Source organism: Oenanthe melanoleuca, unplaced genomic scaffold (genome assembly GCF_029582105.1).
Source record: "Oenanthe melanoleuca isolate GR-GAL-2019-014 unplaced genomic scaffold, OMel1.0 S001, whole genome shotgun sequence".
Lineage (NCBI taxonomy): Eukaryota > Metazoa > Chordata > Aves > Passeriformes > Muscicapidae > Oenanthe > Oenanthe melanoleuca.
This window is the reverse complement of record NW_026612650.1, coordinates 581,087-608,014: the sequence shown is the minus strand read 5'-3', so window position 1 is coordinate 608,014 and position 26,928 is coordinate 581,087. Positions and strand designations below refer to the sequence as shown.

The 26,928-nt window shown below is 51.0% G+C and overlaps 2 protein-coding genes across 2 annotated transcripts; one reads left to right on the top strand and one right to left on the bottom strand.

The window, feature by feature from the left end:
* Positions 1-2,505: 2,505 nt before the first annotated feature.
* Positions 2,506-7,791, bottom strand: LOC130266057 (olfactory receptor 14J1-like). Its single transcript, XM_056515382.1, has 3 exons — positions 7,712-7,791; positions 3,720-3,794; positions 2,506-3,516 (listed from the first exon to the last, which is right to left on the bottom strand). The coding sequence occupies exon 3, from the start codon at positions 3,491-3,493 to the stop codon at positions 2,576-2,578; it is 918 nt and encodes a 305-aa protein (XP_056371357.1). The 5' UTR covers positions 3,494-3,516; positions 3,720-3,794; positions 7,712-7,791; the 3' UTR covers positions 2,506-2,575.
* Positions 7,792-12,756: 4,965 nt separating this feature from the next.
* On the top strand, positions 12,757-14,900 carry LOC130266056 (olfactory receptor 14J1-like). The gene is made up of 2 exons (XM_056515381.1): positions 12,757-13,461; positions 13,709-14,900. Exon 2 carries the CDS (start codon positions 13,732-13,734, stop codon positions 14,662-14,664), a length of 933 nt encoding a protein of 310 aa, XP_056371356.1. The 5' UTR covers positions 12,757-13,461; positions 13,709-13,731; the 3' UTR covers positions 14,665-14,900.
* Positions 14,901-26,928: the final 12,028 nt, after the last annotated feature.

The window sequence follows — 26,928 nt, the reverse complement described above, 5'->3', positions numbered from 1 at the left end:
CCCCCCAATTTAGGAAGGACATGGAGGGGCTGGAGCATGTCCAGAGAAGGGCAACAAGGCTGGTAAGGGGTCTGGAACACAAGTTCCATGAGGAGAAGCTGAGGGAGCTGAGGTTGTTTATTCTGGAGAAGAGGAGGCTCAGGTGAGACCTCATCACTCTCTACAACTCCCTGACAGGAGGGTGCAGCCGGGCTGGGGTCGGGCTCTTTTCCCAGGGAACAGTGACAGGACAAGAGGTTGCAGCCTCAAGCTGCAACAGGGAAGTTTAAGCATGGACATTAGGAAACATTCTTGACAAAAAGGGTGATTGGAATGGACTGCCCAGAGAGGTGGGTGAGTCACCGTTACTGGAAGAGTTTCAGCATAGTCTGGATGTGGCACTGAGTGCCATGGTCTGGGTGACAAGGTGATGTTAGGTCACAGGTTGGACTTGGTGCTCTCAAAGTTCTTTTCCAGCCTGGGTGATTCTGTGATGATTGTGACACTGCAGGACCCTGGGGAAGCAAGGGGCCATTGTGACACTGTGGGGCCTCGTGGAACTGAGAGGACCAGAGTGACACTGTGTATGACATGGCACCACAGAGCCAAGGGGCCACTGTGACACTGTGGGGCTACATGGAAGCCAGGAGTCCATTGTGACAGTCTGGGTCCTGGTGGAACCACAGAGGCCACTGTGACACTGCAGGGCCTGGTGGAACCAAGGGGCCATTGTTCCATTGCAATGACTCTTGGAGTCCCCAATTTAGGAAGGACATGGAGGGGCTGGAGCATTTCCAAGAGAAGGGCAGTAAGGCTGGTAAGGGGTCTGGAACACAAGTCTTGTGGTGAGTGGCTGAGAGAGCTGAGGTTGTTGATCCTGGAGAAGAGGAGGCCCAGGGACACAAGGTGGTGTCAGGGCACAGGTTGGCCTTAATGATCTCCTAGGTCTTTTCCAGCCTGGGTGATTCTGTGATTCTCTGAAACCACTCCTGGAGCAGTTGCAGGATGAGCCCTGGGCCTCCTCTTCACAAGGTCCAGCAGCCCAGTTCCCTCAGCTTCTACTCACAGCCCCCAAAGCCCATCCTGTCAGTCCTGCAGAGCGTCTCCAGCCCCTCCTCACTGCCCAGAACAGGGAGCCCCACACCCAGACACAGCAGCCCAGATGTGCCCCCCTGGCCTGTGGTGCCTCTGGCAAGGGAGCAGCACGAGGCACTGCAGGATCCTGCAGACAATTCCTGCAGCACTTGTAGGATGATCCTGCTCCCCAAGGGGCGTTCCCATGGTGCCAGCTCAGGAACTGAACTGGGGGTGGGGCCAGAGAGGAAAGGGAAAACAGGGATGAGCTGTTTGCAGGGGAGGGGACAGGAATGGGCAAGAGGAAGAAATCTGGATCGGGAGAGAGGAAAGAAAGGAAAGGTGAAGCCAAGGAAATGCTCTGGGCAGTTTGGGGGTGGCTCCCAGGCAGCCCTGGCTCTCAGGAACAATGTCTGCAGTTGGACAGGAAGCTCACAGCTCATGGGAACAAACTTTCTGGCTGACTTCAGAGGCCACGACAAACCTGAGTGGTTTCCCTCCCATGCCCCAGCCCTTGCTGGCCCCAGGGGCTGATGGCATTTGTGCTCACGCAGCTCCATCTCCCCACAGCAGCACCATGGGGGTGCTGACACCTGCTCTGTGCAGTGCAAACAGGGGCTCCTGAGCCAGTGCTGCCGTGTCTGTGCCTGCAAGGATGCGGCACCTGTGTGAGCTGGGGGAGAGGCCAGGGCTGCAGAGGGGGATGTTGTTGGCAGGTGCATGAGGACACTCTGGGACGCTGCCCTGGGCTGTCCAGCGCAGTGGGGATGGATCAGCCCCTGCTCTGCTGCTCCTTGCCAGGGTCTCCCCATTGCAGGGACCTTGCAGAGCACCAGCCATGCTGTTTGCCCCCAGGCTGCACACAGCCAGCCTGGGGCTGCTCACGGGGGTTTTCTCTGCTCAGCACTGGCCTGGCCAAGTGCTGTGGAGAGAGCCTGGCCAAGGAGCCTGGAGCCCCCAGGCCCTGCCCTGAGGCGTCAGCGCTGCCCCAGCAGTGCCCATGGCCTGTCCCTGCTGCAGCCCCAGCACTGCCACCCCCAGGGCTTTGCCCGGCCCCGAGAGCACTCAGGCCCTGCAGCAACACGAGGGGCAGGAGGGCAGCGGGGCAGTGACACGGGAGCAGCACTGGCAACAGCAAGTGCTGCTGCTGCTGCTGCTGGGCACAGCTGCTGTGCCAGCACTGATCTGCCCCAGCTCTGCACACAGACATTGCTGCTGCTGCTCCAGAGAAGGGAACAGAAAGGAGATCTCTGGAGAAAACGTTGCTGGGAAAGAGATACTTTATTTTCTTAAAAGCCACCATCAGCACAGCTCCTCATTGACACAGACTGTGTCACGGAAATAGTTGACAAATGCAAAATGAGAAAGGGCACAAATTATGGTGTTTCTTAGCGGGCAAAATTGAAAAATAAAGCAAATGAAATGAAAGAACAAGCCAACACAAGCCCAACTGAAACAATCAGAGATTGCTTTTATTACAAGTGATTTGAAGAAATGGGCCAGTATTTCACTTTTTCTGAAATCATCCAGTGATCAGTTTCCACACAGCAGCCTTAAGCTCCTTGTTCCTCAGGCTGTAGATGAGGGGATTCAGGGCTGGAGGCACCACTGAGTACAGAACTGACAGGGACAGATCCAGGGATGGGGAGGAGATGGAGGGGGGCTTCATGAAGGCAAATGACCCAGTGCTGATAAACAGGGAGACCATGGCCAGGTGAGGGAGGCAGGTGGAAAAGGCTTTGTGCCGTCCCTGCTCAGAGGGGATCCTCAGCACGGCCCTGAAGATCTGCACATAGGAGAAAACAATGAACAGAAAACAGCCAAGTGCTAAGGAAGTAGTGAAAACAGAAGCCCCAAATTTCCTGAGGTAGGAGTGTGAGCAGGAGAGCTTGAGGATCTGTGGGATTTCACAGAAGAACTGCCCTAGGGCATTGCCCTTGCAGAGGGGCAGGGAAAATGCATTGGCTGTGTGCAGCAGAGCATTGAGAAAGCCACTGGCCCAGGCAGCTGCTGCCATGTGGGCACAAGCTCTGCTGCCCAGGAGGGTCCCGTAGTGCAGGGGTTTGCAGATGGACACGTAGCGGTCGTAGCTCATGACAGTCAGGAGGGAATACTCTGCTGAAATGAAAAAAGCAAAAGTCAATAGTTGTGCAACACATCCTGAGTAGGAGATTGTCCTGGTGTCCCAGAGGGAATTGTGCATGGCTTTGGGGACAGTGGTGCAGATGCAGCCCAGGTCAGTGAGGGCCAGGTTGAGCAGGAAGAAGAACATGGGGGTGTGCAGGTGGTGGCCGCAGGCTACAGCGCTGATGATGAGGCCGTTGCCCAGGAGGGCAGCCAGGGAGATGCCCAGGAAGAGGTAGAAGTGCAGGAGCTGCAGCTGCCGCGTGTCTGCCAATGGCAGCAGGAGGAAGTGGCTGATGGAGCTGCTGTTGGACATTGCTTCACTGTGGCCATGGGGGGCTGTTAAAAGAAGACAGAGTAGATTTACTCAAAATTGCTTCTCGTTCATTGGGGAAATTTCTCTCACTTAGTTTTTTTATCTTTGATCTCAGGGTTTTGCTTTCTATGAAGGGAGAGAAATCCTCTTTAAGCATTGCTCTGAGCCTGAACACTGGGGAGCTGAGGGGGAGCACAGGACTCCATGTGCCTGAGTACAGTCATACCTGCTGGTCCCACACAGCTGCCCTTCGCTCATATACACCTGCCTTTATTTCAGAATGACTGCACTTAAAATGTGCCTGAAAAAGAAAGAGGACATTTTGAAAGATCTGGTTTCAAAGCAAGATTTTCTAAACCCACATTTTTTTCCCTGTGCAGCTAGACAGGATGGGATATCCAGGTTTGGTGTGGCTCTCAGCTGCCTGGAGTTGTGCCTACTGGGAGCTGTTTCTCCCTATCCAACTCTTGTCCCTACCAGTGCTGCCAGAGCCCAGCCCAGCCCTGGGGGCTCAGCTCTGCCCTGCACACCCCTCCCAGCACAGGGCACTGCCCAGGGGCATCTCCCTCCCAGCAGGGCCTTAAGGGCAGCTGAGACAAACTGAGATGCTGCAAGCCAAGATCCTGCTGCTGCTGTCTGTAGGCACAGGAGGGTGGGGAGGCACTTTGTGAGGGAGATGAGAGGCAGATCTGCTGATCCGCAGTGAGACAGTGCAGGAGTCTCAGTGACACAGACACACCTGACAGCCCCTTTCCCTTCCCTGGAGGAGAATGCTGAGAGCAGCCCTGGCCATGCAGCACCATCTCCACAGCAGGAGGAATCTGCCCTGATGGGAGTGGCTCCTTCCCCCTCCAACTTCTCCCTACAGTCCACGGAGAGCTGCCAGGCAGGGTGAGAGCTGCCCCTGGCAGGTGGCACATGCCCTGGGCTGGCCAAGAGCCCTGAGGTCTGCAGGAGCTGCTCTGCAGGACAGCCCTGGGCAGCCCTGGATGCAGCCCCGGCTTCAGCCCCTGCAGCCGTCCCTGGCAGCAGGAGCCGTCCTGCCCTGTCTCTCTGACACTGCCCAGGGCAGCCCCGCTCTGCAGCACATCCTCCTCTTCCTCTGCCTCTGAGAAACTGGGAGAGTCCTCCTGACATATCCCCCAGACTGTGGGGTGTGCTGGATCCAGGAGAACCCACCAGAAGCACAGGAGACACTGCCCTGCACCCACAGACTCACCATGTCCAGGGCTGTGAGGATGTTTCCCCAAGTGAAGTCTCAGCTCAAAGTCTTCCCAGTCCTTATTGCCTTTATCCTGTCTGTGCCTGGCTCCTGTCCCCTCAGTGCCTGCAGGCAGTGCCCTCAGCCCAGGGAGAGGAGCTGCTCCGCACCAGAAATGTCTTTTTGAAGCTCTTCTTGCTTGCCAGTAGCTGCCTCTGTGCCAGGAGCCCAGCCCATCTCAGCAGCACAGACACAGCACAAGGATTTTAATGAATCTCTCAGGGCTTTGGTGCTGTTTACATCAGACTCAGTCCCTGAGAGCGTGTTCAAAAACTTCTCAAGATTTTAAAGTCACAATCAAACTCCAAAGTTTCTTGAAGTTTTAATGGGTTCCAATGAGGAACACACCTGAGAAAGTGTCCCCAGGTTGAAGTTAGAGTAGAACACTGGTGGCAGTGATGACAAGTGGGGACAACAAGGGAAAGGTGTCTCTGATGCTGAGCAAACCTGGATGTGTTTCAGCAATGCAAAGGGCCAAGGCCTGAGCCCCAGCCCCTGTCAAGGCACATCCTGTCCCTCCCTCATTGCTCAGGGCTCTTCCCGGGCCACTGGGCTCTGGGATGTGCAATGCCAAGGGCAGGACCATGGGGCAGCCCCTGCCAGGCTGCTGAGCAGGGACAAGGAGGCAATGAGGCCCAAGCACAGCAAGGCTCACTTGTCCCCTGCTGGCCTCAGGCCCAGGGCCAGCAGCCATGGCCCAAGTGCTGCAGGAGTTGGCTCTGGCAGGGTCTTTCAGCTGCTGCCCATCCCTGTGCCCTGTGCAGCCCAGGCTGTCCTACGGTGTCCATGCCCTGCGCCTCTGTCCCTGCAGGCTGTCGTCATCCCCCGGCTGCCCCACCTCGCTGGACCCCTTCCTTTGCTGACAGCTCTGCGTCCTGCCTGCCTCTGCCTGGCCACACAGAGCCTTGGGCTGCTCCAGACTCTTTCTGGGGGTCGTGCTGCACCACAGCCCTGCCCTGAGAGAGAAATTCCTTTCTCATTTTTCTCAGTCCAGGCCTCCCCAGCTGCATGTGGTATTAATGCTTTCTTTCTCTGGCTGATCTTTACTATGTCAAAAGGATCCTCTGTCACTGAAATCACACTTCCATTCTTTCTAGCGCTCATCTCTGCTGTTCTCAGTATCCACCCTACTGAGCACAGAAGTCTTTTGTCTCTGTATAGTGGTCATGTGCTGGAGGCCTCCAAATCCTACCTTGGGAGATCTCTGGGCTCTCTCCAAGCTGTTGGCAAATAAAAAGTTCTGCTCATATTTTAAGAAAATCACCAGAGGACAAGGCAGCCAGTCCTGTGTGTCCTGGCTACCTTTGTCTGGGCGCAATCCTTAGATAGGTGCCATTTTGGAGGTAGAATCCCAGTTTTGGCCATTGACACCTAGGTGAGAAGGGCAATTCTTTTCCACTGGAAGTAAAGCACTGAGCCCCAGTGTTTGGTGGTAGATGAAAGATACCCTTCCGGAGGCCAAGGCCAGGCAGATCTATCTGTCCTGGCTTTGGCTGGAAGTAACTCTTGCATATAGGGAAGTTTTTAGGGGGTGTACCCATTTCAGCCATGGGCACCAGGAAAGAGAGAAGGTTCTTTTCCCTAGGAAGGAAAGCACAGAGCCCCAGGTCTCCAGGGGCTGATGAGAGGCATCCCTCGACATGCCAGGATCCATGAAGTCCTCTCTGTGTCTCAATAGTCCCTTGGATCCATGGGGTCCCCAAAGTGTCACCATGGTCTCCACAGGAAGGAGTGTTGCAGGGGTGGATGACGGGCAGTACACAGAGGCCAAGTACAGTCAGATTAGATGGTAGTGGCATGTTTTGTCTGGGAGCTATCTTTGGATACACAGCATTTTGGAGGTGAAATATCAATTTCAGACATGGATGCCTGGAGGAAAAGGAGGGTTCTTTTCCATAGGAAGCAAAGCATGGAACGCTGTTGTTTCAGGGGCACATGAAATGCGGCCATCAGAGGCCAAGGCCAGCCCAACCTCTCTGTTCTGGAAGCTTCTGTGTGAAAGAAATCCTTTCTATAGGAAAGGGAATTTGTGTTTTCTATAGGAAAGGATAAAGGGAATTTTGGAGGTTGAATCCCACACTCAGCCATTTCTGCATTTCTGCACTGATAAGACTGGGGGCTCTTTTCTATAGGAAGGAAAGCACAGAGCTCATGTGTTTCAAAGGAAGAGAAGACAGGTGGCTACTGGGAAGCCAAGAGAGCCAGGCCTGTTTTTCCTGGCACCTTTTGTCATGGAGAAGTTCTTGAATGTACAGGATTTTGTGGGCTGAGTCTCAATTTTGACCAGGGACACCTTGATGAAAAGGACAGTTCTTTTCCATAGGAAGGAATGCACTGAGCCCCAGTGTTACAAAAGACATTGAGCAGCAGCCCCCATGAGGCCAAGGGCAGCCAGACCTCTCTGTCCTGGCAGCTTTCACTTGGGAACAATCCTTGGATGTACAGAGTTTTGGAGGTGAAATCCCAGTTTTGGCCATGGGTGCCTGGTCAAAATTGATATTTTTTTCAATAAGAAAGAAAAGTGTGATGCCCAGATGTTTTGGAAGAAGATGATGGGTAGGGACCATAGGGCAAGCCAGCCAGTTTATCCTGTCTTTCATCTGGGGCCTCTCCTTGTATAGAGAGATTTTTGAAGGTGGAATCTCAGTTTTGGCTGTGGTCGCCTGGCCAGGAAGGAGAGTTCTTTTCATTAGGAAGGAAAGAACGAAGCCCCAGTGTTTCAAAGGCAGATGAGAGCCAGCCCTTAGAAAGCTACAGCCAGCCAGATCTGTCTCTCTTGGCCGATTTCATATGGGGAAAATCTTTACAAATGAGGAAATTTGGAGAAGGAATCTCAGCTTTGGCCCTGTACACCTCAGGGAGAAGAACAGTTCTTTTCCATAGGAAGGAAAGCACAGAGCCCCAGTGCTTCAGCAGCAGATGAGCAGCAGCCCTCGACATGCCAAGGTCAGCCAGACCTGTCAGGTGTCCCCTGGGAGGCCCAGCCACCCAGACATATTCCATGTTCCCTTGGTTCCATGGGACCCCACAGTGTCACAATGTTCTCCTTGGTTCTGAAGTGGCACAATGGCCCTGTGCTTCCATGACACTTTGCAATGTCACAATGGGTTCTTGGTTCCACAAAGCCCTGAAGTGTCACCATGGCCCCTCGGCTCCATGCGGTCCTGCTGTGTCACAATGACTCTGTGACACTCTGGGCCCCATGGTGTCACCATGGCCCCTTGGTTCCATGAGGTTCCACAGTGTCACCATGGTCGCTGTCAGAGGCTGGATGAGATCGATGTCCCAGACACCCTGGGATGCTCAGAGTGGCTGTGTGGGACCCAGGTTGGCTCAGGCCTTGGTATGTGGGGGACAGAGCCCTGCCCAAAGCCGTGGTGCTCCCCAGCTCTGATTGGCCGAGCTGTCTATCAATCACACAGCAGGCAGAGCTCACCCAGCTCTGATTGGTGGAGCTTTCAATCAATCACACACTACCTGCTGGTGCCAACCCTATTTCTGATTGGACAAGAAGCTGGCAGTCTGTCCAAAGGGGCGGGCCCATGCTGGCCCAGGGGTTAAACCCAGAGCAGGAGGTCAGACCCTGGCCTGGATCCTGCCTTCTGTTGGGGATTTTCTTTGAGTAGTGCTGGAACACGAGCAGCTGGTGCCTATATGTGTGTCTTTCTATAGATCTGCTGTTGTTCTTTATTTGTCCTCCATTTAGTCCTATTTACCTGGAAAATTTTGTGGTACCTAAACATCTAAAGGGTTAAAGGTTTTTAGGTTGAATTAAGTTAATGAAGTTAATGCTATGGTAAGAGTTTTATGTTGAATTGGATGTTGTATTAAACCCTTTACTCAAGATCCTTGACTGCCTATATTTTGCCATAAAAATTGTGTGTCATTTTGGCCTCTTAGCTGAGCTGGTTAGAGCATGGTGCTTGTATCACTGGGCCATTTGTTTAACAGCTGGAATTGATGAGCCTTGTGGGTCCCTTCCTACAAAATTATTCTTTGTGTCTAGCCATGTTGAGAATATCTGGCTGGTGTTTCTCCTGTGCACCAAACTCAAGTGAAGGAACCTTTGGTCACCCCCAGCATTTCAGTGTTCTGGGGTGTTAAAGCCCCGCAGGCTCACAATGGCCTCTTGTTTCCATGAGGCCCTGCTGTGTCACACTGGCCCTGGGTTCCATGAGCATCTGCAGTGTCACACAGGTTGGTGCCATTTGTCCTTGCTGCCCCTCCCATCCCAGTGCCCCAGGAACAGCCCCAAGCCACCCGTGAGGGACAGGCCCTGCTGGGCCAGGCCTGGGCTCAGGCCTTGGCCTTTCTGCTGCCTCCAACCAGCCCAGGCCTTGCTCAGCATTGCAGTTCCTGCTCACAGCCTTTGGCTCCTGCAATCCTGCCCTCAAGGATCTGCTCTCACCAGTGCCTGGGGAGCCTTTGGCAGTCCCTGCCCTCAGTGGGGCCACTGATGCTCCAAGGGACTTGGAGTTTTGCTTCTGACTCCTTGGGCAGCTTCTTCAACCTTCTCTCAGTGCCTGGGGATCCTGGACTCAGCCCCAAATCCACCCTGGGGATCATTAAAATACAAAAATCTGTCAGGAGCTCTTTGTCATTCTTCCATTTTGGTCATGTCTCCAGGGCTTGTGCAGCTGCTTGGAGTCAGTTTGGACTTCTGTTAAGGAGGAAGATTTCAAAATGCCCCTCATGACTTTATTTTCATGGGAATGTTTTTCTTTTTTTCGGTTCAGAGAGATGGTGATAGAAGCATTCCCCAAGTGATCTTGATGCCAAATATCTCCTTAAGAAGTGTGGGCACGTTGAATAAAGATCCTCTTGTGGGCTGACCTTGTTTAGACAACCAGCTCCTCACACCCAACCTCACCATGTCATGATATTTCCCACCTGGGACTGAGAATTCATAATATTAAAAAACAAACCTAGAAAATTCATCTTTATAAAAACATGTTCATAATTTTCAAATTAGAGTTATATTTTTCTTATTTAAAATATTACTGTTCTTTATTTCAAAAATCTAATTTTTGAATTTTTATTTTAATTTTAATTTTTAATTTTTGTTTTAAAACTCCATACATAATTAGCAACCAAAAAAATTATTGATCATTTCTTCTAAGTTACACAGTTCCCTTCATTAATTAAATAAGATCTATTGGTTATTGATTTCTCCCTCTTTAAGGTAATTCATAATATTTCTAGTTCTTTTGTCATCTTTATTACCATTATTTTCTCAGACAGGATCAATGTGGGCATTTCCTGTTCAAGGAGACATTTCTGAGACATATTTGGGGTAGTTTTGGATCTGGGGAAAGAATTTAGAAGGAAGTTGAGGGACGGGAGGACACCTGGGGGCATCAAGTGAGATCTAAGAGAGAACTTAGGGATCCTGAGGGAAGGTCTGGGCTTTGCAGTGGCACTTGGGTGTCCAGGGGGCACTTGGAGGTCAGGGAGGGGAATCCAGGCGGGTGCTTGGGGGGCTCTAACGGGCTCTCTGGGGCACGGGGGGTGATGGGAGTTGTAGGCTCAGGAATAACAGGGTTTTAAGCCTCGCAGAGCATCATGGGAGCTGTAAGCGCAACTGCAATGCCTCTCGTTGAGGCGCAGGGCATGATGGGAGATAAAGTCTCAGCTAGAATGGCATTTTACCAGAACTGCAGAACATGATGGGTGCTGAAGTCCTGGAAGTGGTTCTTGCTGAGAGTTTGGGGTTCGGGAGCACTTGGGGGACACTTTTGCCTCTGAGCAGCGAGTTCGGATTCTCAGGAGGAAACCTATATGGTTCGGGAGCACTTGGGGGGAGTTTGGGGAGCTCTAAACAAGCTCTTTAGGCAGCAGGGCACGGCAGGAATTTTAGGTGCATGACTGGGTTATGAGGTGCTCTGAGCTCACGGGGAATGGCAGGAGATTAATTCCCAGGAGTGGCTGTAATGGGCATCTGTGGGGTTGGGAGCATTCAGGGGATCTGGGGATGCTTTTGGGGGTTCCCGAATGGGAGCAGAGGGGGCACTTAGGGATCCTTGTGGGTCTGGGGACATTTATGGGACGCCCAGGGCGGGCAGGATTCCAGCGTTCTGTGGGGCGCAGGGCATGATGGGCATTGTAGTCCCAGCTCCAATGGGGCTCTATGGGGCCGCGGAGCATGATGGGAATTAGAGGCAGAAAGGAAAGATGGCACCGACTCCAGGCAGCACCCCCGAAGCACCGATCCCCAGCCTGAACCTCCTTGGTGGCGGCTGGGGCTGGCACACACCTGAGCAATGTGTCTGTTTGCACTGGGGAAAATTAGGAGTTGTAGATTGCGTGCAAAATAACAAAAAGGAAATATCCGTCTGCCTGAGTGAAACTACTTTTCCAAGCAAAGGAGGTTCCAGGTGTGGGAGGACACCAGGATGGGGTTGGGGAATGTGGGGCAAGGTTGTCCACACTGGGTCAGACCTCAAGGCACAGCTTTTCTGAGCAGGCCAGACCTCCTGAGGAGAGACCCAGGACCAATATCAATCACTGAATGCTACAGTCACCTCTGCTTAAAGAGAACAGCAATAAAATGCACCATTTAAAGCAAGAATATGTATTTTTCAGAAGCTCTTTGATGTATTTCTTCATAACAGGAGTAGGAAAACTTCCTGATGAACTGCACCAGACCAGAGGGAAATCAAGGCACAGGCACTGTTTGTTAGGAAACCTCTCAAGAATTCAGTCATAATTGAACTCCAAAGTTTGTGATCCTGTTCATGGGTCCCACTGAGGGACACAACTGAGAAAGTGTCCCCAGGTTCCAGTTACAGCAGAAAATTGGAGGCAGAGATAACAGGTAGGGACAAAGAGAAGCCAAGTCTTGGTGCCCTGGGGCACAGCAGGGTCTGTGCCACCAAGGGCTGGGAGGAGACACCTTGTCCTGAGGCACTGGGGCCTCCTGGCACAGCCCCAGCAAGGCTGGGCACTGTCACCCCTTGTGCTGCCCTCAGCATCTCCCCACATCCCAGTGGCCTCAGGGATCTGCTGGGACCAGTCCCTGGGGAGCCTTGGTCAGGAATGGCCCTGGGGGCTCCTTCATGCTCCCAGGGACTGCAGGTTTTTCAGAGGACTTTGGGTTTTGCTTTTGCCTTGGAGTCTCTGAGAGCTTTGTGCAATCATGGCCTGCAGTTATCTGCTTTAATTAGCCTCTAGAGAGCCTTTGTCAGTAACAACACTCAGTGGGGCTGAATTCCTCTAGGTGCTTCAGCTTTCCAAGGTTCTTTACTTTTTCGTTTCCACACTGAGTTTCTGAGAACTGACACCACTCAGCGAAAGAGGGGGTTTCAATTTTTTTTTCAAGCATTTTAAAATTCTCACATTTCCCCACTGCAAACAGGGACAAGGTGCCACCAAGGAAATTCTTCATGCCCAAGGCAGAGCCCTGCAAGGAATGTTTGCGACCTTTGCACTCGTTGGTTCCCTGAGGCCTTGCAATGTCACAAAGGCCCCTTTGGTTCCATGAGGTTCTGTACTGTCACAATGGAGATTTCAGTCCATGGGGCCCCACGGTGTCACAATGCTCTTTTTGGTTCCCTGAGGCCTTGATCTGTCACAATGGACTTTTGGTTCCATGAGGTTCTGTGCTCAGCAATGGTCTCTGTAGTTCCAAAGTGTCACAATGGACCCGTGGTTCCATGAGGTTCATTGGTGTCACCATGGTCTCCTTGGTTCCAGGAGGCAAAACAATGTCACAATGCACCCTTGGTTGTGTTATAGATAAAAACCAGATCAAGCCGAATTAAATATGATTAAAATAACCGATATTTATTTTGCGACCGAAACATGGTCTTTGATAGCCACAATCAAAAAGAACAATGCCGAGCCCGGGGTCGGCATCGGGTGAACACACAGTGATTTGAACTCTATCGCTCCAAATCCCCAAGTGTTCACGAAACAGCTTTGGTTAGTCCAGTTTTTATACAGTTTTTCCTTGCCCGGAGCAGAGGTCTTTGTCTTCTCTCTTCTTTCACCGCCTTGAGCTGGACAAAACCATATCCTGGGAGATGATGAATTCTGATGAGGGCAAGTTTAGGTTTACAGGAAGATGGAATTGAGATGTAACTTGCAGATTTTGGTTTACTGGAAACCGGCATTCAGATGTATTTTTTCTTGATGGCTCTGATTACCTTAATTGTGGGTGCTTATCAGGCTCTTATCTTTTGGGTGCTTTCTGGAGAGAGTCATCTTCACCACGGCTAGGTCTATTGTCTTGCTAACCCAGCTCTTCAGCTTTTCTTGGAAGTTACAGGGTTGTGATTAAGCAACTCCTGTTCTTCCTTTTGCAGCTTCTGTTTTTTAAGTTTTTTATTACTTTAGTCATACAAACATTGCTTATTTTACATTAATTTACAACTTTACATTAATTACATTATATTATATATTACAGTCTGCAGGGCAGAGCTGAGCCTCCAGGGCTGGGCTGGGCTCTGGCAGCACCAGCAGGGACAAGGCTTGGATAGAGAGAAACAGCTCCCAGTAGGCACAACTCCAGGCAGGAGAGAGCCACACCAAACCTGGATATCCCATCCTGTCTAGCTGCACAGGGAAAGAAAAGTGGGTTTGGAAAATCTTGCTTTGAAACCAGATCTTTCAAAATGTCCTCTTTATTTTTCAGGCACATTTTAAGTGCAGTCATTCTGAAATAAAGGCAGGTGTATATGAGCGAAGGGCAGCTGAGTGGCACCAGCAGGTATGACTATACTCAGGCACAGGGAGCCCTGTGCTCCCCCTGGGCTCCCCGGTGTTCAGTTTCAGAGCAATGCTTAAAGAGGATTTCTCTCCCTTCATAGAAAGCAAAACCCTGAGATCAAAGATAAAAAAACTAAGTGAGAGAAATTTCCCAATGAAAGAGAACCAATTTTGAGTAAATATGGAAGAAAATAGAATAAGATTGACACAAAGAAACCTGTCCCAACTACTCTGTCTTCTTTTGGCAGCCCACCGTGCCTATACTGAAGCAATGTCCAACAGCAGCTCCATCAGCCACTTCCTCCTGCTGCCATTGGCAGACACGCGGCAGCTGCAGCTCCTGCACTTCTGCCTCTTCCTGGGCATCTCCCTGGCTGCCCTCCTGGGCAACGGCCTCATCATCAGCGCCGTAGCCTGCGGCCACCACCTGCACACCCCCATGTTCTTCTTCCTGCTCAACCTGGCCCTCACTGACCTGGGCTGCATCTGCACCACTGTCCCCAAAGCCATGCACAATTCCCTCTGGGACACCAGGAACATCTCTTATGATGGATGTGCTGCTCAGGTGTTTTTCCTTATGTTCTTTATCACAGCAGAGCTTTCCCTCCTGACCGTCATGTGCTACGACCGCTACGTGTCCATCTGCAAATCCCTGCACTACAGGACCCTCCTGGGCAGCAGAACTTGTGCCCACATGGCAGCAGCTACCTGGGCCAGTGGCTTTCTCACTGCTCTGCTGCACACAGCCAATACATTTTCTCTGCCCCTGTGCCAGGGCAATGCCCTGGGCCAGTTCTTCTGTGAAATCCCCCATATCCTCAAGCTCTCCTGCTCGCACTCCTACCTCAGGAAATTTGGGGCTTCTATTTTCACTACTTCCTTAGCACTTGGCTGTTTTCTGTTCATTGTTTTCTCCTATGTGCAGATCTTCAGGGCTGTGCTGAGGATCCCCTCTGAGCAGGGACGGCACAAAGCCTTTTCCACCTGCCTCCCTCACCTGGCCGTGGTCTCCCTGTTTCTCAGCACTGCAGTATTTGCCTACCTGAAGCCCTCCTCCATCTCCTCCCCATCCCTGGATCTGTCCCTGTCAGTTCTGTACTCAGTGGAGCCTCCAGCCCTGAATCACCTCATCTACAGCCTGAGGAACAAGGAGCTCAAAGGAGCTCTGAGAAAATTGATGACACTCTATTTTCAGAAGCATTAAATGCTCTCTTTTCTTCTGCAGAGCCTTTAGAATGTAACTCTTTACAATCTCTCTTTTTTTTTTTTTTCCTTATCTGTCCATTTTTTGTAGATAACATTTTCTACTCTTGTGTTTTGTAGAAAATACTGTGAATTACTCTTTGCATTTCTACATGAATATCTACTTTTCTTTTGGAAGACAAAGACATGCATGAGTTCTCTTCCCATGCATTTAAATAAAAGCAAGTGCATGCCCTCTCCTGTGTGTCCCAGATGCTTCCTCAGCCCTTCTCTGTCTCTGCAGGGCAGTGCCTGTGAGCAGAGGTGGAGGGAAGAGTCTCCCAGCAAGCAGCACAGCCAGAGACAATGGCCCTGGCTCTTCCCACATCTGCTCTTCCCAACTCCTCCCTCTCCTTGCCAGGCCTTCTGTGGCTGTAAGGCCGCATTGCTCTGGCAGCTTGGTCACTGTCCTGCTGTGTGTCCGTGCTGTGAGCACAGGCAGGGACAGGCCATGGGCACTGCTGGGACACAGCTGGGCTCCAGCACAGCAGCTCCATCAGCAAAGGGCATCTCCTGAGGGCAGGGCAGGAAGGCTTTGCTCTCCTCCAGAGCTAAGGTCAGCAATGTGCTCCAGGAATGCAAAGCAAAGCCCAGTGCCTGGGGCAGAGGGGCAGTGTGCAGGGGGCACACAGCAGTGTCCTGGCACAGCCAGAGCTCCTGGCATGGACCTGAGGGAGCAGCAGAGCAGGGCCTGGGCTGTGTCTTTGTTCTGGCCACAGCCTGGGAAGGTGCCCCAGGGCAATTGTCCCACACCAGCCCCTGCAACTACCACACCCATCACTGGCCTCTGCCCCACCTGCAGGAGGTTGTTTGTCCCTGCATGGAGGGACACCAAGTGACCAGTGAGCAGTCTGAGTTTGCTCTGTACTGAGGAGATTTCAGCAGTGTGTGTGTGGGGAGATGAACCCGAGTGAGCATAAACACCATCATCAGCACTTGGGGCTGGCACAGTTCTGGTGGCACAAATGGTGCCTTGAGGCCACTAAACTCGGGGAAAACACCTGAATTCCTTACTGGACTGTTGGTAGGACTGCATAGAGACAAACAGCCTGGGCAAGGAGGCTCCAGGAAAAAATGCTCAGGACAGTCATGGACTGCACAGGGAGACCATTGGGGTGGGGGTTTGTGGGGAGAAATCAGAGCTGCCTCTCTTCTGAACCACCCTGAGCACCTGGACAGGGCTGTGCTGTGTTCTGGGCACTGACCTGGGACTGAGGGATGTGGAAAAGGCCTTTGGTGTCAGGGATGTTGAGAAGGCTGGGCAGTGTCACTGTGAGACCTCTCTCAAAGCCCTTGGAAAGGCCAGAGCCATCCCAGAGGGTCCTGGGCACTTGGGAAGGGCAGACATGGAAGCAGTCTGCAAACAGGGTAGGGAGGGGCACTGGGAGAGTCACAGACTGGTCAGGCTCAGCAGGGAAGGGCATGTGGCAAATCCTCCTGCAGCCATTCCAGGCACCGGCAGCACAAGGCAGGGATGGCAGAACCTCCATGGGAGGGAAAAGAAGGGAATGTTGTGTGCCCAGACTTTAGCCAGCCTGGGACATGGTCTGCTGTGCTCTCCGCAGAGTCAGACTGGACAGAGCTGGGCTGCAGGAGCGGAACATGGGGTGGGTGGGAATTTGGCTGATCAATGAGGGTCAAATATCATCGAAGGCACAGAATCCCCTTGGCAGCCACTCCCTGGTGACATCCCTCAGTGACCAGCCCTTGACCACCACTGGGGAACATTTCTATTATCTCTATAATGGCATGAAATGCACTTTCAATTCCTTTGTGGATGCTCCCAAGTTGCAGGCAGTCTGTCACCAAACTCATCCAGTTAATGATGACTGCAGAAGATAATTGGGCAAGATGACTGAGTTGGGTAGATTTACCTTGCCATCAGGTACAAACCAAGGAACATGAAAAGGGAGAAAAAACTTACGTATCAGAAGAGAGTAAATACGGAAAAAAACCAAACCTGCCCAAAAATAAAAAACAAACAAAACCTACCCACAATAAAAAACCCCCACAAACAAATAAACTACAATAAGAAAATACCACAAACAGAAGCAAAGAAATCCACAGGAAATCTCCTATCAGTGGAAAATGTTAAACTACAGAAGGACAGAAGTATCGGTGGTCTAAAAGAAAAATGCCATAAAAAAAAAATAAATCCCCTATTCCCTTTGCTCCCCCCATGTCTCTCAGTTTATTGCTGATTATGATGTGACACAAAGCGGAACATCCCTTGGATTGGTCCAGCCCAGCTGTCCCATCCGTGTTCCCTCAGGAACACTTGCCCACCCCAAGCCCATGGGTTGGAGGGAGTTGCTGACATGTCTCATGTGAGGTGAGCACTGGAACAAGGACAGGACAAGAGAACATTTACTCTTATCAAGGACAGTAGAACAGAAGAGCACAGCCTTGGAGAAACAGATCAAAGATGTCACTCAGGCAAACAGAAGTCATTCAAAATGCAAGCAGGATGCCAGCTCAGCTCTGAAAGACTGCTGATAATGCAGAAATTGTGGAAAACAAGGAAATTGCCATCATTCCAATGCAGGGATCAAGGAATAGCCTCCTTTGCCAGATGTTGAAGACAGACCCCAATGAACCACATAAGGATTTGTGATAATGGGTACCACTATGTCAAATAGAGTAAAAGGAAGTGGGGATAGCTAATGAGGACATAATCAGCGTGTGTGATAAACCACTGTTTACTTGATGCCCATTACACACAAATGGATGAAGGATTACCAGAGTGACCACTATGCTGTAATAAAGAATACTCAAAACTGTTTTCAGAAGTTTCTATCCATCACATTTCAGTATCAGTGCTGTCCTTGACTCCATTACGTCCCTTGTACAGTTCCACAATAGCCCCTTGGTTCTATTTGGGTCCATAGGGTGAAAATGCCCTCCTTGGTTCTGCACTGCCACAATGCTCTCCTTGGTTCCACGAAGCCTTGGTGTGTCACAACTTCCTCTTGGCTGATGAACTGCCATAGTGTCTCTTGGATCTGCAGTATGGCAATGGACAATTGGTTACAAGCAGCCTCACTGGGTCACAATGAATATTTAGTTCCATGGGGCCCCAGTGTCCCAATGGCCCCTTGGTTCCATGAAGCCTCGCTGTATAACAATGGCCCCTCATTTCCATGAGGTTTTGTACTGTCAACAATGGTCTCCATGGTTGTGCAGTGTGAAAATGCCTGCTTGGTTCCACAAGGTTCTTCAGTATCACTCTGGTGCCCTTGGTCCAATGAGGCTCTGCAGTGTCACAATGTCCCAGAGTTTCCATGAGCTTCTGTCTCATCAATGATGTCCTTTGTTCCAGTGAGGCTCCTCAGTGTTCCATTGGATCTGTGATTCCATGAGGTTCCATAGTGTACCATGATTGCCTTGATTCCAAGAGGTTCTGCTGTGTCACACTGGACCTTTGGTTCCATGAGGTTCCATGGTGTGGCCATGGTCTCCCTGGATCTGCAGTATCACTATGGACCATTGGTTCCATGCAGCCCTGCTGTGTCACAGCAGTTCCTTGGTTCCATGAAGCCCCACTGCATAACAATGGAATCTTGGTCCTGTGAGGTTCTGTACTGTCACAATGCTTTCCTTGGTTCTGGACTGTAACAATGGACCCTTGGATCCATGAGCTTCCAAAATGTCACCATGGTCTCCTGGGATCTGCACTGTCACAATGGACAATTGGTTCCATGGGACCCTGCTGTGTCACAATTAACCCTTAGTGCCATGAGGTTCTGGAGTGTCACAATGGTCTCCCTGGTTCAGTGAGGCCTGAGAGTGTCACAATGGCTGCTTGGTTCCATGAGCTTCCATAGTGTCACAATGGTCTCCTTGTTTCTGCAGTGCCATAATGGACCCTCGGTTCCATAGGGTTCTTCAATGTCACAGGTCTCCTTGGTTCCATGTGGCCCTGCTGTTTCTCCACGGTCCCTTGGTTCCATGAGTTTCTGTGCTGTCAGCAATGGTTCTCTTGTTCCAATGGTGCCACTATGTCACACTGGACCCTGGGTTCTATGAAGTTCTTGAGTGTCACAATGGCCCCTTGGATCCATGGGGTCCCATAGTGTCACCATGGACTCCTTGGATCTGCATTGTCACAATGGACCATTGGTTCCATGTGGCCTGGCTGTGTCACAATGGTCTCCTTGATTCCATTATTCCCCTCGGTGTCACAATGGAGCCTTGTTTCTGTGAGGCTCTGAACTGTCACAATTGTCTCCTTGGTCCATGAGCCCCTGCTGTGTCACAAGGGTGTTTTTGGTTCCATGAGGATACAAAAGCTTTGCATGAACATGGAGCAGCCACTGCTTAACACATCTGGGAATATCTGTCTGCATTCACAAGAGAGATTAAAGTTGAGAATGGCACCAGCAGCTTCCATCTGCAACAGAGATCCAGGGAAAGGTCAGAGACAGAGAAATCAGTTGAAGGACTCAGAGAATTCTGCTTACAGAGATGAGTTCTGGACACACTGTCTCTTGTAGAAAGGTGACAGCACTCCAGCCAGCCTGTACTGAGAATGTGGTTTCTGAGTGGGGTTTGTTGTTCAGGAAACCTGCTCAGGCGTTTCCATTCTTTCCTCACCAACAGGAAAACTTCTGCTGGGCCTGTGTGCAGGCAGAACCCTGAGGAGAGCAGGCGGGACATGGTAACAATATGCGTGTCTTTCTACAGAGCTTCTCTCATTCTGTCTCTCTTTCTTGCTCTTCTAATGCTCATTATATGAACCAGTTTTGGGTACCTCAACTACTAAAGTATTTAAAGCTTTTGAGGTTAAATGGGTAAAGGTTATGAAGTTAATGGTATGAGAATTTTTTATGATAACTTTAATGCTAAAGTAAATAATTTTCCAAAATTCCTTGACTTTCTATACTATGCCAGTAAATTTTTTGTCATTTTCACCTCTTGAGTATATGTGGCTGGGTGTTCTGGGTTGGTGTTGTGTCTTCTCCTCTCCCGCCCCCACACCTTGCTGTCTGCATGGAGCTGCCGCCGGTGCCCTTTTCCCCCTCCTGGGGGGGGGTGGTGCCCTGGGGGCGGTGCTGCGTGGCTTGCCCTGCTGCCCCAGCTGCTGCTTGCTGCGTGCTTGCTAGCTACCCCGGCCGCTGCTTCTGCCCCGCTGCTTTTGCCCTATTGCTTCTGCCCCGCTGCTGCTGCCCCGGCTCTGCCCTGGCTGCTGCTGCCTTCCCCTCCCCCCTTCTCTCCTTCAGCTCCAAGATCTGTACCGGCTCCGGACGGGACCTGGACATCAGAGACTGCCTCCGGAGCCTGCCCAAGAAGCTTCTCGCCCTTCCCAGCAGCAACTGTCTCTCAGTTCAGTGAAAACATTTCTTTTGTCATCTGGGATTGTACTTTCCTGTTGCTGGGAAGTGTTTTTTCTTGTGTTTGTTAACAAACAAGTTTTATCCACTTTTCCCCCCGAGTAAAATTCTCTCCAAGCCCAGTGAGGGGGAGGAATTGTGAGGGGGGTTTATTCTGGGGGGCTCCTTTGAAGGCTTTTCCCCAGTTTTGTCCTAAACTTGGACACTGGGCTTTCTCCTGTGCACCAAACTCGAGTAAAGGAACCTTTGGTCACCCCCAGCATTTCAGTGTTCTGGGGTGTTAAAGCCCCGCAGGCTCTCAATGGCCTCTTGTTTCCATGAGGCCCTGCTGTGTCACACTGGCCCTTGGTTCCATGAGCATCTGCAGTGTCACACAGGTTGGTGCCATTTGTCCTTGCTGCCCCTCCCATCCCAATGCCCCAGGAACAGCCCCGAGCCACCCGTGTGGGACAGGCCCTGCTGGGCCAGGCCTGGGCTCAGCCCTTGGCCTTTCTGCTGCCTCCAACCAGCCCAGGCCTTGCTCAGCATTGCAGTTCCTGCTCACAGCCTTTGGCTCCTGCAATCCTGCCCTCAAGGATCTGCTCTCACCAGTGCCTGGGGAGCCTTTTGCAGTCTCTGCCCTCACTGGGGCCACTGATGCTCCAAGGGACTTGGAGTTTTGCTTCTGACTCCTTGGGCAGCTTCTTCAACCTTCTCTCAGTGCCTGGGGCTCCTGGACTCAGCCCCAAATCCACCGTGGGGATCATGAAAATACAGTAAGCCCTTGGGAGCTCTTTGTCTTCCTTCAGTTGTCTTCATGTCTCCAGGGCTTGTGCAGCTGCTTGGAGTCACTTTGGAGTTCTTTTAAGGGGGACTATTTCAATGTGCACCTCATATCTTTTTTTCTTTAATCAAGTGAGTATTTTTTGCTTTTCAGTTCATTGAAGAGGTCATAGAAGCATTCCCCAAATGATCTTGATGATGAATGTCTCCTTAGGAGTTCTGGGCACACAGAAGTATGAGTCCCTTTCTGGCTGACCCTGTTTGGACAACCTGCTCCTCACCCCCAGCCTCACCATGTCTGACATTGCCCACCTGGGACTGACATCCCTGAGCCCTGAATCACAACCTTGTCCTCTGAGCTCTGCAGCTGGGTGTCCCAGCCCACTGCACCATGTGCCACCTGCTGTCCTCAGGACTCTGCCTGCACACAGGCCCAGGAAAAGTTTTCCTCTTTGTAAGGAATAATGAAAAAGCCTGAGCAGGTTTTCTGAACAACAAGCCCCACTGAATAATCACATACTCAGTACAGGCTGCTTGGAATGATGCCCCCTTTGTGCAAGGGATAGTGTGACCAAAACTGATCTCTGTAAGCAGAATTCTCTGAATCTTTCAGCTGAATTCTCTGTCCCTGCCCTTTCCCTGGGTCTCTGTTGCAGATGGAAATTACTGGTGCCATTCTCAGCTTTAAATCCTCTTTGGCATGCAGACAGATATTCCCAGGTGTGTTAACCTGGATATTCTCAAGGTTTCTACTAAGCTTTTGAATTCCTCATGGAGTGAAGGGGCCATTTTGACTCTGAGGGGCTCCATGGAAACAAGGAGTCAATTGTGACACTGAGGTCACATGGAACCAAGGGCCCATTGTGACACAGCAGGGCCACGTGGATCCAGTGGTCCATTGTGACACTGTGGATCCAAGAAGATCATGGCAACTCCACCAGAACCTCATGGAACCAAGGAGTCCATGGTGACCCAGTGGGGCTGCATGGAGCCAATGGTCCATTGTTACCCTGCCCATCCAAGGAGTCCATTTTGGCACCAGGGAAGCTCATGGAACCAGGTAGGACATGGTGACACTGCAGAACTTCATGAAACCAAACATCCACTGTGACCCAGCAGGCCATCATTGGAACCAAGGAACTGCTGCTGACAGTACAGAAACTCATGGAACCAGGGGCTGTTGTGGCACTGCAGAACCAGCAGAGCTGCTGGACCTTGTCCCCTGGCCCTTGGGAAGGGAATGTGGTGAGTTGGGTGGGCAGGAGGATGTGGGCAGTGGATGTGGCCAGTGGCTATGGGAAATGGGTGTGGGCAGAAGGTGTGGTCAGTGGTTGTGGTCAATGGAGGGTGCTCAGTTGGGTGCTCATTCGGTGTGGTCAGTGGATGTGTTCAGTGAGGTGTGCTCAGTGGAGGTACGGTCATTTGGGGGATGAGTGGGGTGCAGTCAGTGGGTGTGGTCAGTGAGGAGTGGTCAGTAGGATGTTGGCATTGAGCTGTGGTCACTGGCTGTGATCAGTGGGGTGTGGACAGTAGGTGCAGTCAGTTTGAAGGTTGCTGGAGGATGGTCAGTAAGGCGTGGTCAGTGGGTGTGATCAGTGGTCAGTGTGTTTTGCCAGTTTGGGTGGTCAGTGGGTATGGGCTGTGGGTGGTCATTGTGATATGGTCAGTTAGAGTGGTGTGTGGGTGTGGGCAGTAGAGGTGTGGTCAGTGGTTGTGGTCCATGGAGGTGCTCAGTGGCGTGTGGTCAGTTTGGGTGGTCAGAGTTTTGTGGTCAGTGGTTGTGGTCAGTGGCAGTGTAGTCAGTTGTGTTTCAGTGGCTGTGGTAAGTGGGTTGTGGACATTGGTGTCTGGCCACAGGTTTTAACCATTGGGGTGTGGTCGGTAGCTGTGGTCAGTGGATGTGGTCAGTTGGGAGGTCGGGGGGGATAGAAAGTAGGTGTGGTCAGTTGGGTGGTCAATTGGTGTGGTGATGGATGATGGTCAATGGGTGGGGTCATTGGGTGCAGTCAGTGGCAGAGTGGTCATTGTGTGTGGTGAGTGAGTGTGGTCAGTGGGGTGTAGGCAGTGGTGTGTGGGCCAAGGGTGTTGTCAGTGGCTGTGGTCATTGGGCAGGTCCATGTGGTTTGGTCAGTGAGGTGGTCACTGTGTTTGGTCAGTGGGTACTGTATGTGGGAGTGGGCAATGGGGTGTGGGCATTGACGTCTGGGCAGTGGGTTTGGTCAGTGGGTGCCATCAGTGGGTGCAGTCAGTGGGCATGGTCATGGGAGTGGTCAGTGGAAGAGGTCAGTGGATGTGGTCAGTGGGAGTGTGGTTATTTGGTATGGCCAGTGGATGTGCTCAGTGGCATGTGGTCAGTCAGGGTATGGTCAGTTGGGTGGTCAGTCAGTTTGTTCAGTTGGGTGGTCTATGGGTAGTGGTCAGAAGGATCAGGCAGTGCGGGTGGTCAGTGGGTGTGGCCATTTGGAGTGGTCATTGGGAAGGTGCTTGGCCAAGGCAAAAGGAGGCTCCCTGTGTGCCCTGCTCCCCTCTCCCTCAGCTCCTGAGAGCTCTGCAGCCCCTGCTGCCATCCCATCTGCCCAGGCCAGCACAACAGCCCCGGCCTTGGGGCCCTGCAGAGCTGCTCCTGCTCCAGGCCAAGGCCCCATACAGGAGCTGGGGCAGCCACAAACCTGTGCCCATTGCTGTTCATTCCTGCTCTGATGAGGATGGATCCCCTGCCACTTGGAGGTTGCTGATGAATTTTCCGACTCTGGAGGTGTGTTCTTCCTTGAGCTCTTCAGGACGGGAATTAAATGAGAAAGACTCACAAATAATTGTTCAAAACACCCAAACAAGAAAAGCCCCTGGGAATAATTTAAGTTTTCAATTCATTTGTGCTTACTTAGAAAGATTCCAAAAGTGTATTCCAAGCTAATATTCTCTCTTGAAAATAATGCAGAGAGAAATCTATTTTGTTTTGTTTTATTTTCCTGTTTATAGGTTTATATCAGCAATGTCCAGTTGATGTTGACCCCCAGGACCTTCTAATGCAGTCTGAATAGACATGAAAGCAAAGACTCTTCATGGCCTGCAATCAATCACACTTTGTCCCCACCACCACCCCACCATTTCTTTCATCCAACCCCTGGGACTCCAATGGATCAGGAATGGTCTGGCCAGCAGGACCAGGGCAGTGATTCTTCCCCTGTGGTCAGCACTGGTTGGGAAGCACCTCGAGTGCTGTGTCCAGTTCTGGGCCCCCCAATTTAGGAAGGACATGGAGGGGCTGGAGCATGTCCAGAGAAGGGAAACAAGGCTGGTAAGGGGTCTGGAACAGAAGTTCCATGAGGAGAAGCTGAGGGAGCTGAGGTTGTTTTTCCTGGAGAAGAGGAGGCTCAGCTGAGACCTCATCACTCTCTACAACTCCCTGACAGGAGGGTGCAGCCAGGGGAGGGTCAGGCTCTTTTCCCAGAGAACAGTGACAGGACAAGGAGGGACAGCTGCAAAGCTGCAGCAGGGGATGTTTAGGCTGGACATTAGGAAATATTCTTGACAAAGAGTGTTATTGGGCATTGGAATGGGCTGCCCAGAGAGGTGGGTGAGTCACTGTCCCTGGAAGTGTTTCAGCATAGACTGGATGTGGCACTGAGTGCCATGGTCTGGGTGACAAGGTGGTGTTAGGTCACAGGTTGGACTTGATGTTCTCAAAGGTCTTTTCCAGTCTGGGTGATTCTGTGATGATTGTGACACTGCAGGGCCCTGGGGAAGCAAGGGGCCATTGTGACACTGTGGGGCCTCGTGGAACTGAGAGGACCAGAGTGACACTGTGTATGACATGGCACCACAGAGCCAAGGGGCCACTGTGACACTGTGGGGCTACATGGAAGCCAGGAGTCCATTGTGACAGTCTGGGTCCTGTCGGAACCACAGAGGCCACTGTGACACTGCAGGGCCTGGTGGAACCAAGGGACCATTGTGACACTGCAGAACCAAGGAGAGCCTTGTGAGAGCTTTTGGCACAATGGAATCAAGGGACCATTGTTCCACTGCATTGTTCCACCTTGAGTGCTGTGTCCAGTTCTCGGCCCCCCAATTAAGAAGGACATGGAGGGGCTGGAGCGTGTCCAGAGAATGGCAAGAAGGCTGGTGAGGAGTCTGGAACACAAGTCCTGTGAGGAGCAGCTGAAGGAGCTGGGGCTGTTTATGGTGGAGATGAAGAGGCTCAGGGAGACAAGGTGGTGTCAGGGCACAGATTGGACTTGATGATCTCCAGGTCTTTTCTAACCTTGCTGATTCTGTGTGTTTTAGTTATTGGTAATAGGTTCACAATTAGCTCTTGTTTCCTTGAGATTCTAATCCACCACAATGGTCTCCTTGGTTCCATGAGGTCGCACTGTGAAACAGTGGATACTTGAATCCATGAGTTTCCATTCCATCACAATGGTCTCTCAGATTCCATGAGGCCCTGCAGTGTCACTATGCAGTCTTTGTTCCACATTTCTCCATTGTGACACAATGGCTTCCAATGCTCTATGAGGCTGTGCTGTGAAACTGTGGACACTTGAATTCATGAGATTCCACAGTGTTACAATGGTCTCCCGGGTTCCATGAGGTCCCTCTTTGTATCAATTTAGACTTGATTCCATGAGATTCTACTGTGTCATAATGGTCTCCTGGCTTTCATGAGTACCCACTGTGTTTACAATTAACACTTGGTTTGAATAATGATTTTAAAGAGTTAAAATTTAACTCAGGGTTAGAAGCAATTCATATTGATCAGGGTGTAAGTTAGATAAACAAGTGATAGGGCAATGATTTTAGATGCTTAAACTAAAGATAATAGAGGTATTGTTTCCAATTATGAGCTTGTTTCAGTTTCCTTTATAGAAAGAGATGGAGTAAGTGAACCACTGTAAGAACAGGTTGAAACCAGTAGAACAATGGCTAACGCCTGAACTTCATACCAATCTATCACGAAGCAGAGGACCTTAGATTGTGCCAAAAAGTCAAGGAGACCTGATGAAGACTTTTCTTACTTCATCTTTCAAGACCACTGACCCAGTTTGAGACCACCTACCCTACTCAAGAGTAGAATTGTGCACACGTGAAGGACTAATAGCCTCACTTTAATACGGAGTGGGGATGAGAGGAGCTGGGGTTCTGTATATGTAAGCATAGAATGTAAGATTTTGAGAAATAAATAGAAGGCAAGGAACCTTGTATGAGGCTGCCATGTCTCAAGGGGACAACTCCCGTGCAGCCTGCTGGCATCTTAATAAACAGACCACTTTCTAACTTTAACTAGTCAGAGAGTTTTGTCCGTGAACATATCAGTTTTAACAATTCAGGCTCCCCATGTTGCCATTGTGTCACTGTGCTCTCCTGTGATTCATGAGGCTGTGCTGTGTCACAATGGACACTTGCTTCCTCCATGGCTGGAGATGTCCCAGTGGCACTGGGTTTCCATCATGCCAGGCTCTGTCACAATGGGGCCTTGGTTCCATGAAAATCCATTGCATCACAATGTTCTTAGTTTTACAGAGCCTGATGTGTTGACAATTGACCCTTTGTTCCTTGAGGTTCTATTGCATCACTGTGGTCTCTTGGATTCCATGGAGGCCCTGCTGGGTCAAAGAGAAGCCTTTGTGCCATATGTTTCCATTGCAGCACAATGGTCTCCAGCATTCCATGAGGCCACACTGTAAAACAGTGGGCACTTGGTTCCATGAGTTACCATTCCGTCAGAATGATCTCATGCATTCCATGATGCCTGGCTGGGTCACAGTGGAGCCTTTGTTCCATGTCTTCCCATTGTGACACAATGGTCTCCAGTGCTCTATGAGGCTGCACCATGAAACTGGACACTTGGTTCCATGAGATTCCATGTTGTCACTGTCAGGAAAATCCACAAATGCAGGAGCTTTATGTCCAAAAATGAGACAGAGGAGTCCTTCCACTTTATTTGAATAAACAGAGAGAGTTCACTGGAGGACATTCCTGCAGGGTTTTCTCTCTCAAGGCTTCATAGGGTGCAGCCTCCTTTTATCTTAAACTCCTGGCTGCACGTTGCCCTCTTCCTTTCCCCACTGGTCGAGGTACAGGGAAGGTACAGCCTTTCTGATTCACCTGGCCCATATCCCCCTTGAACCTGGCAT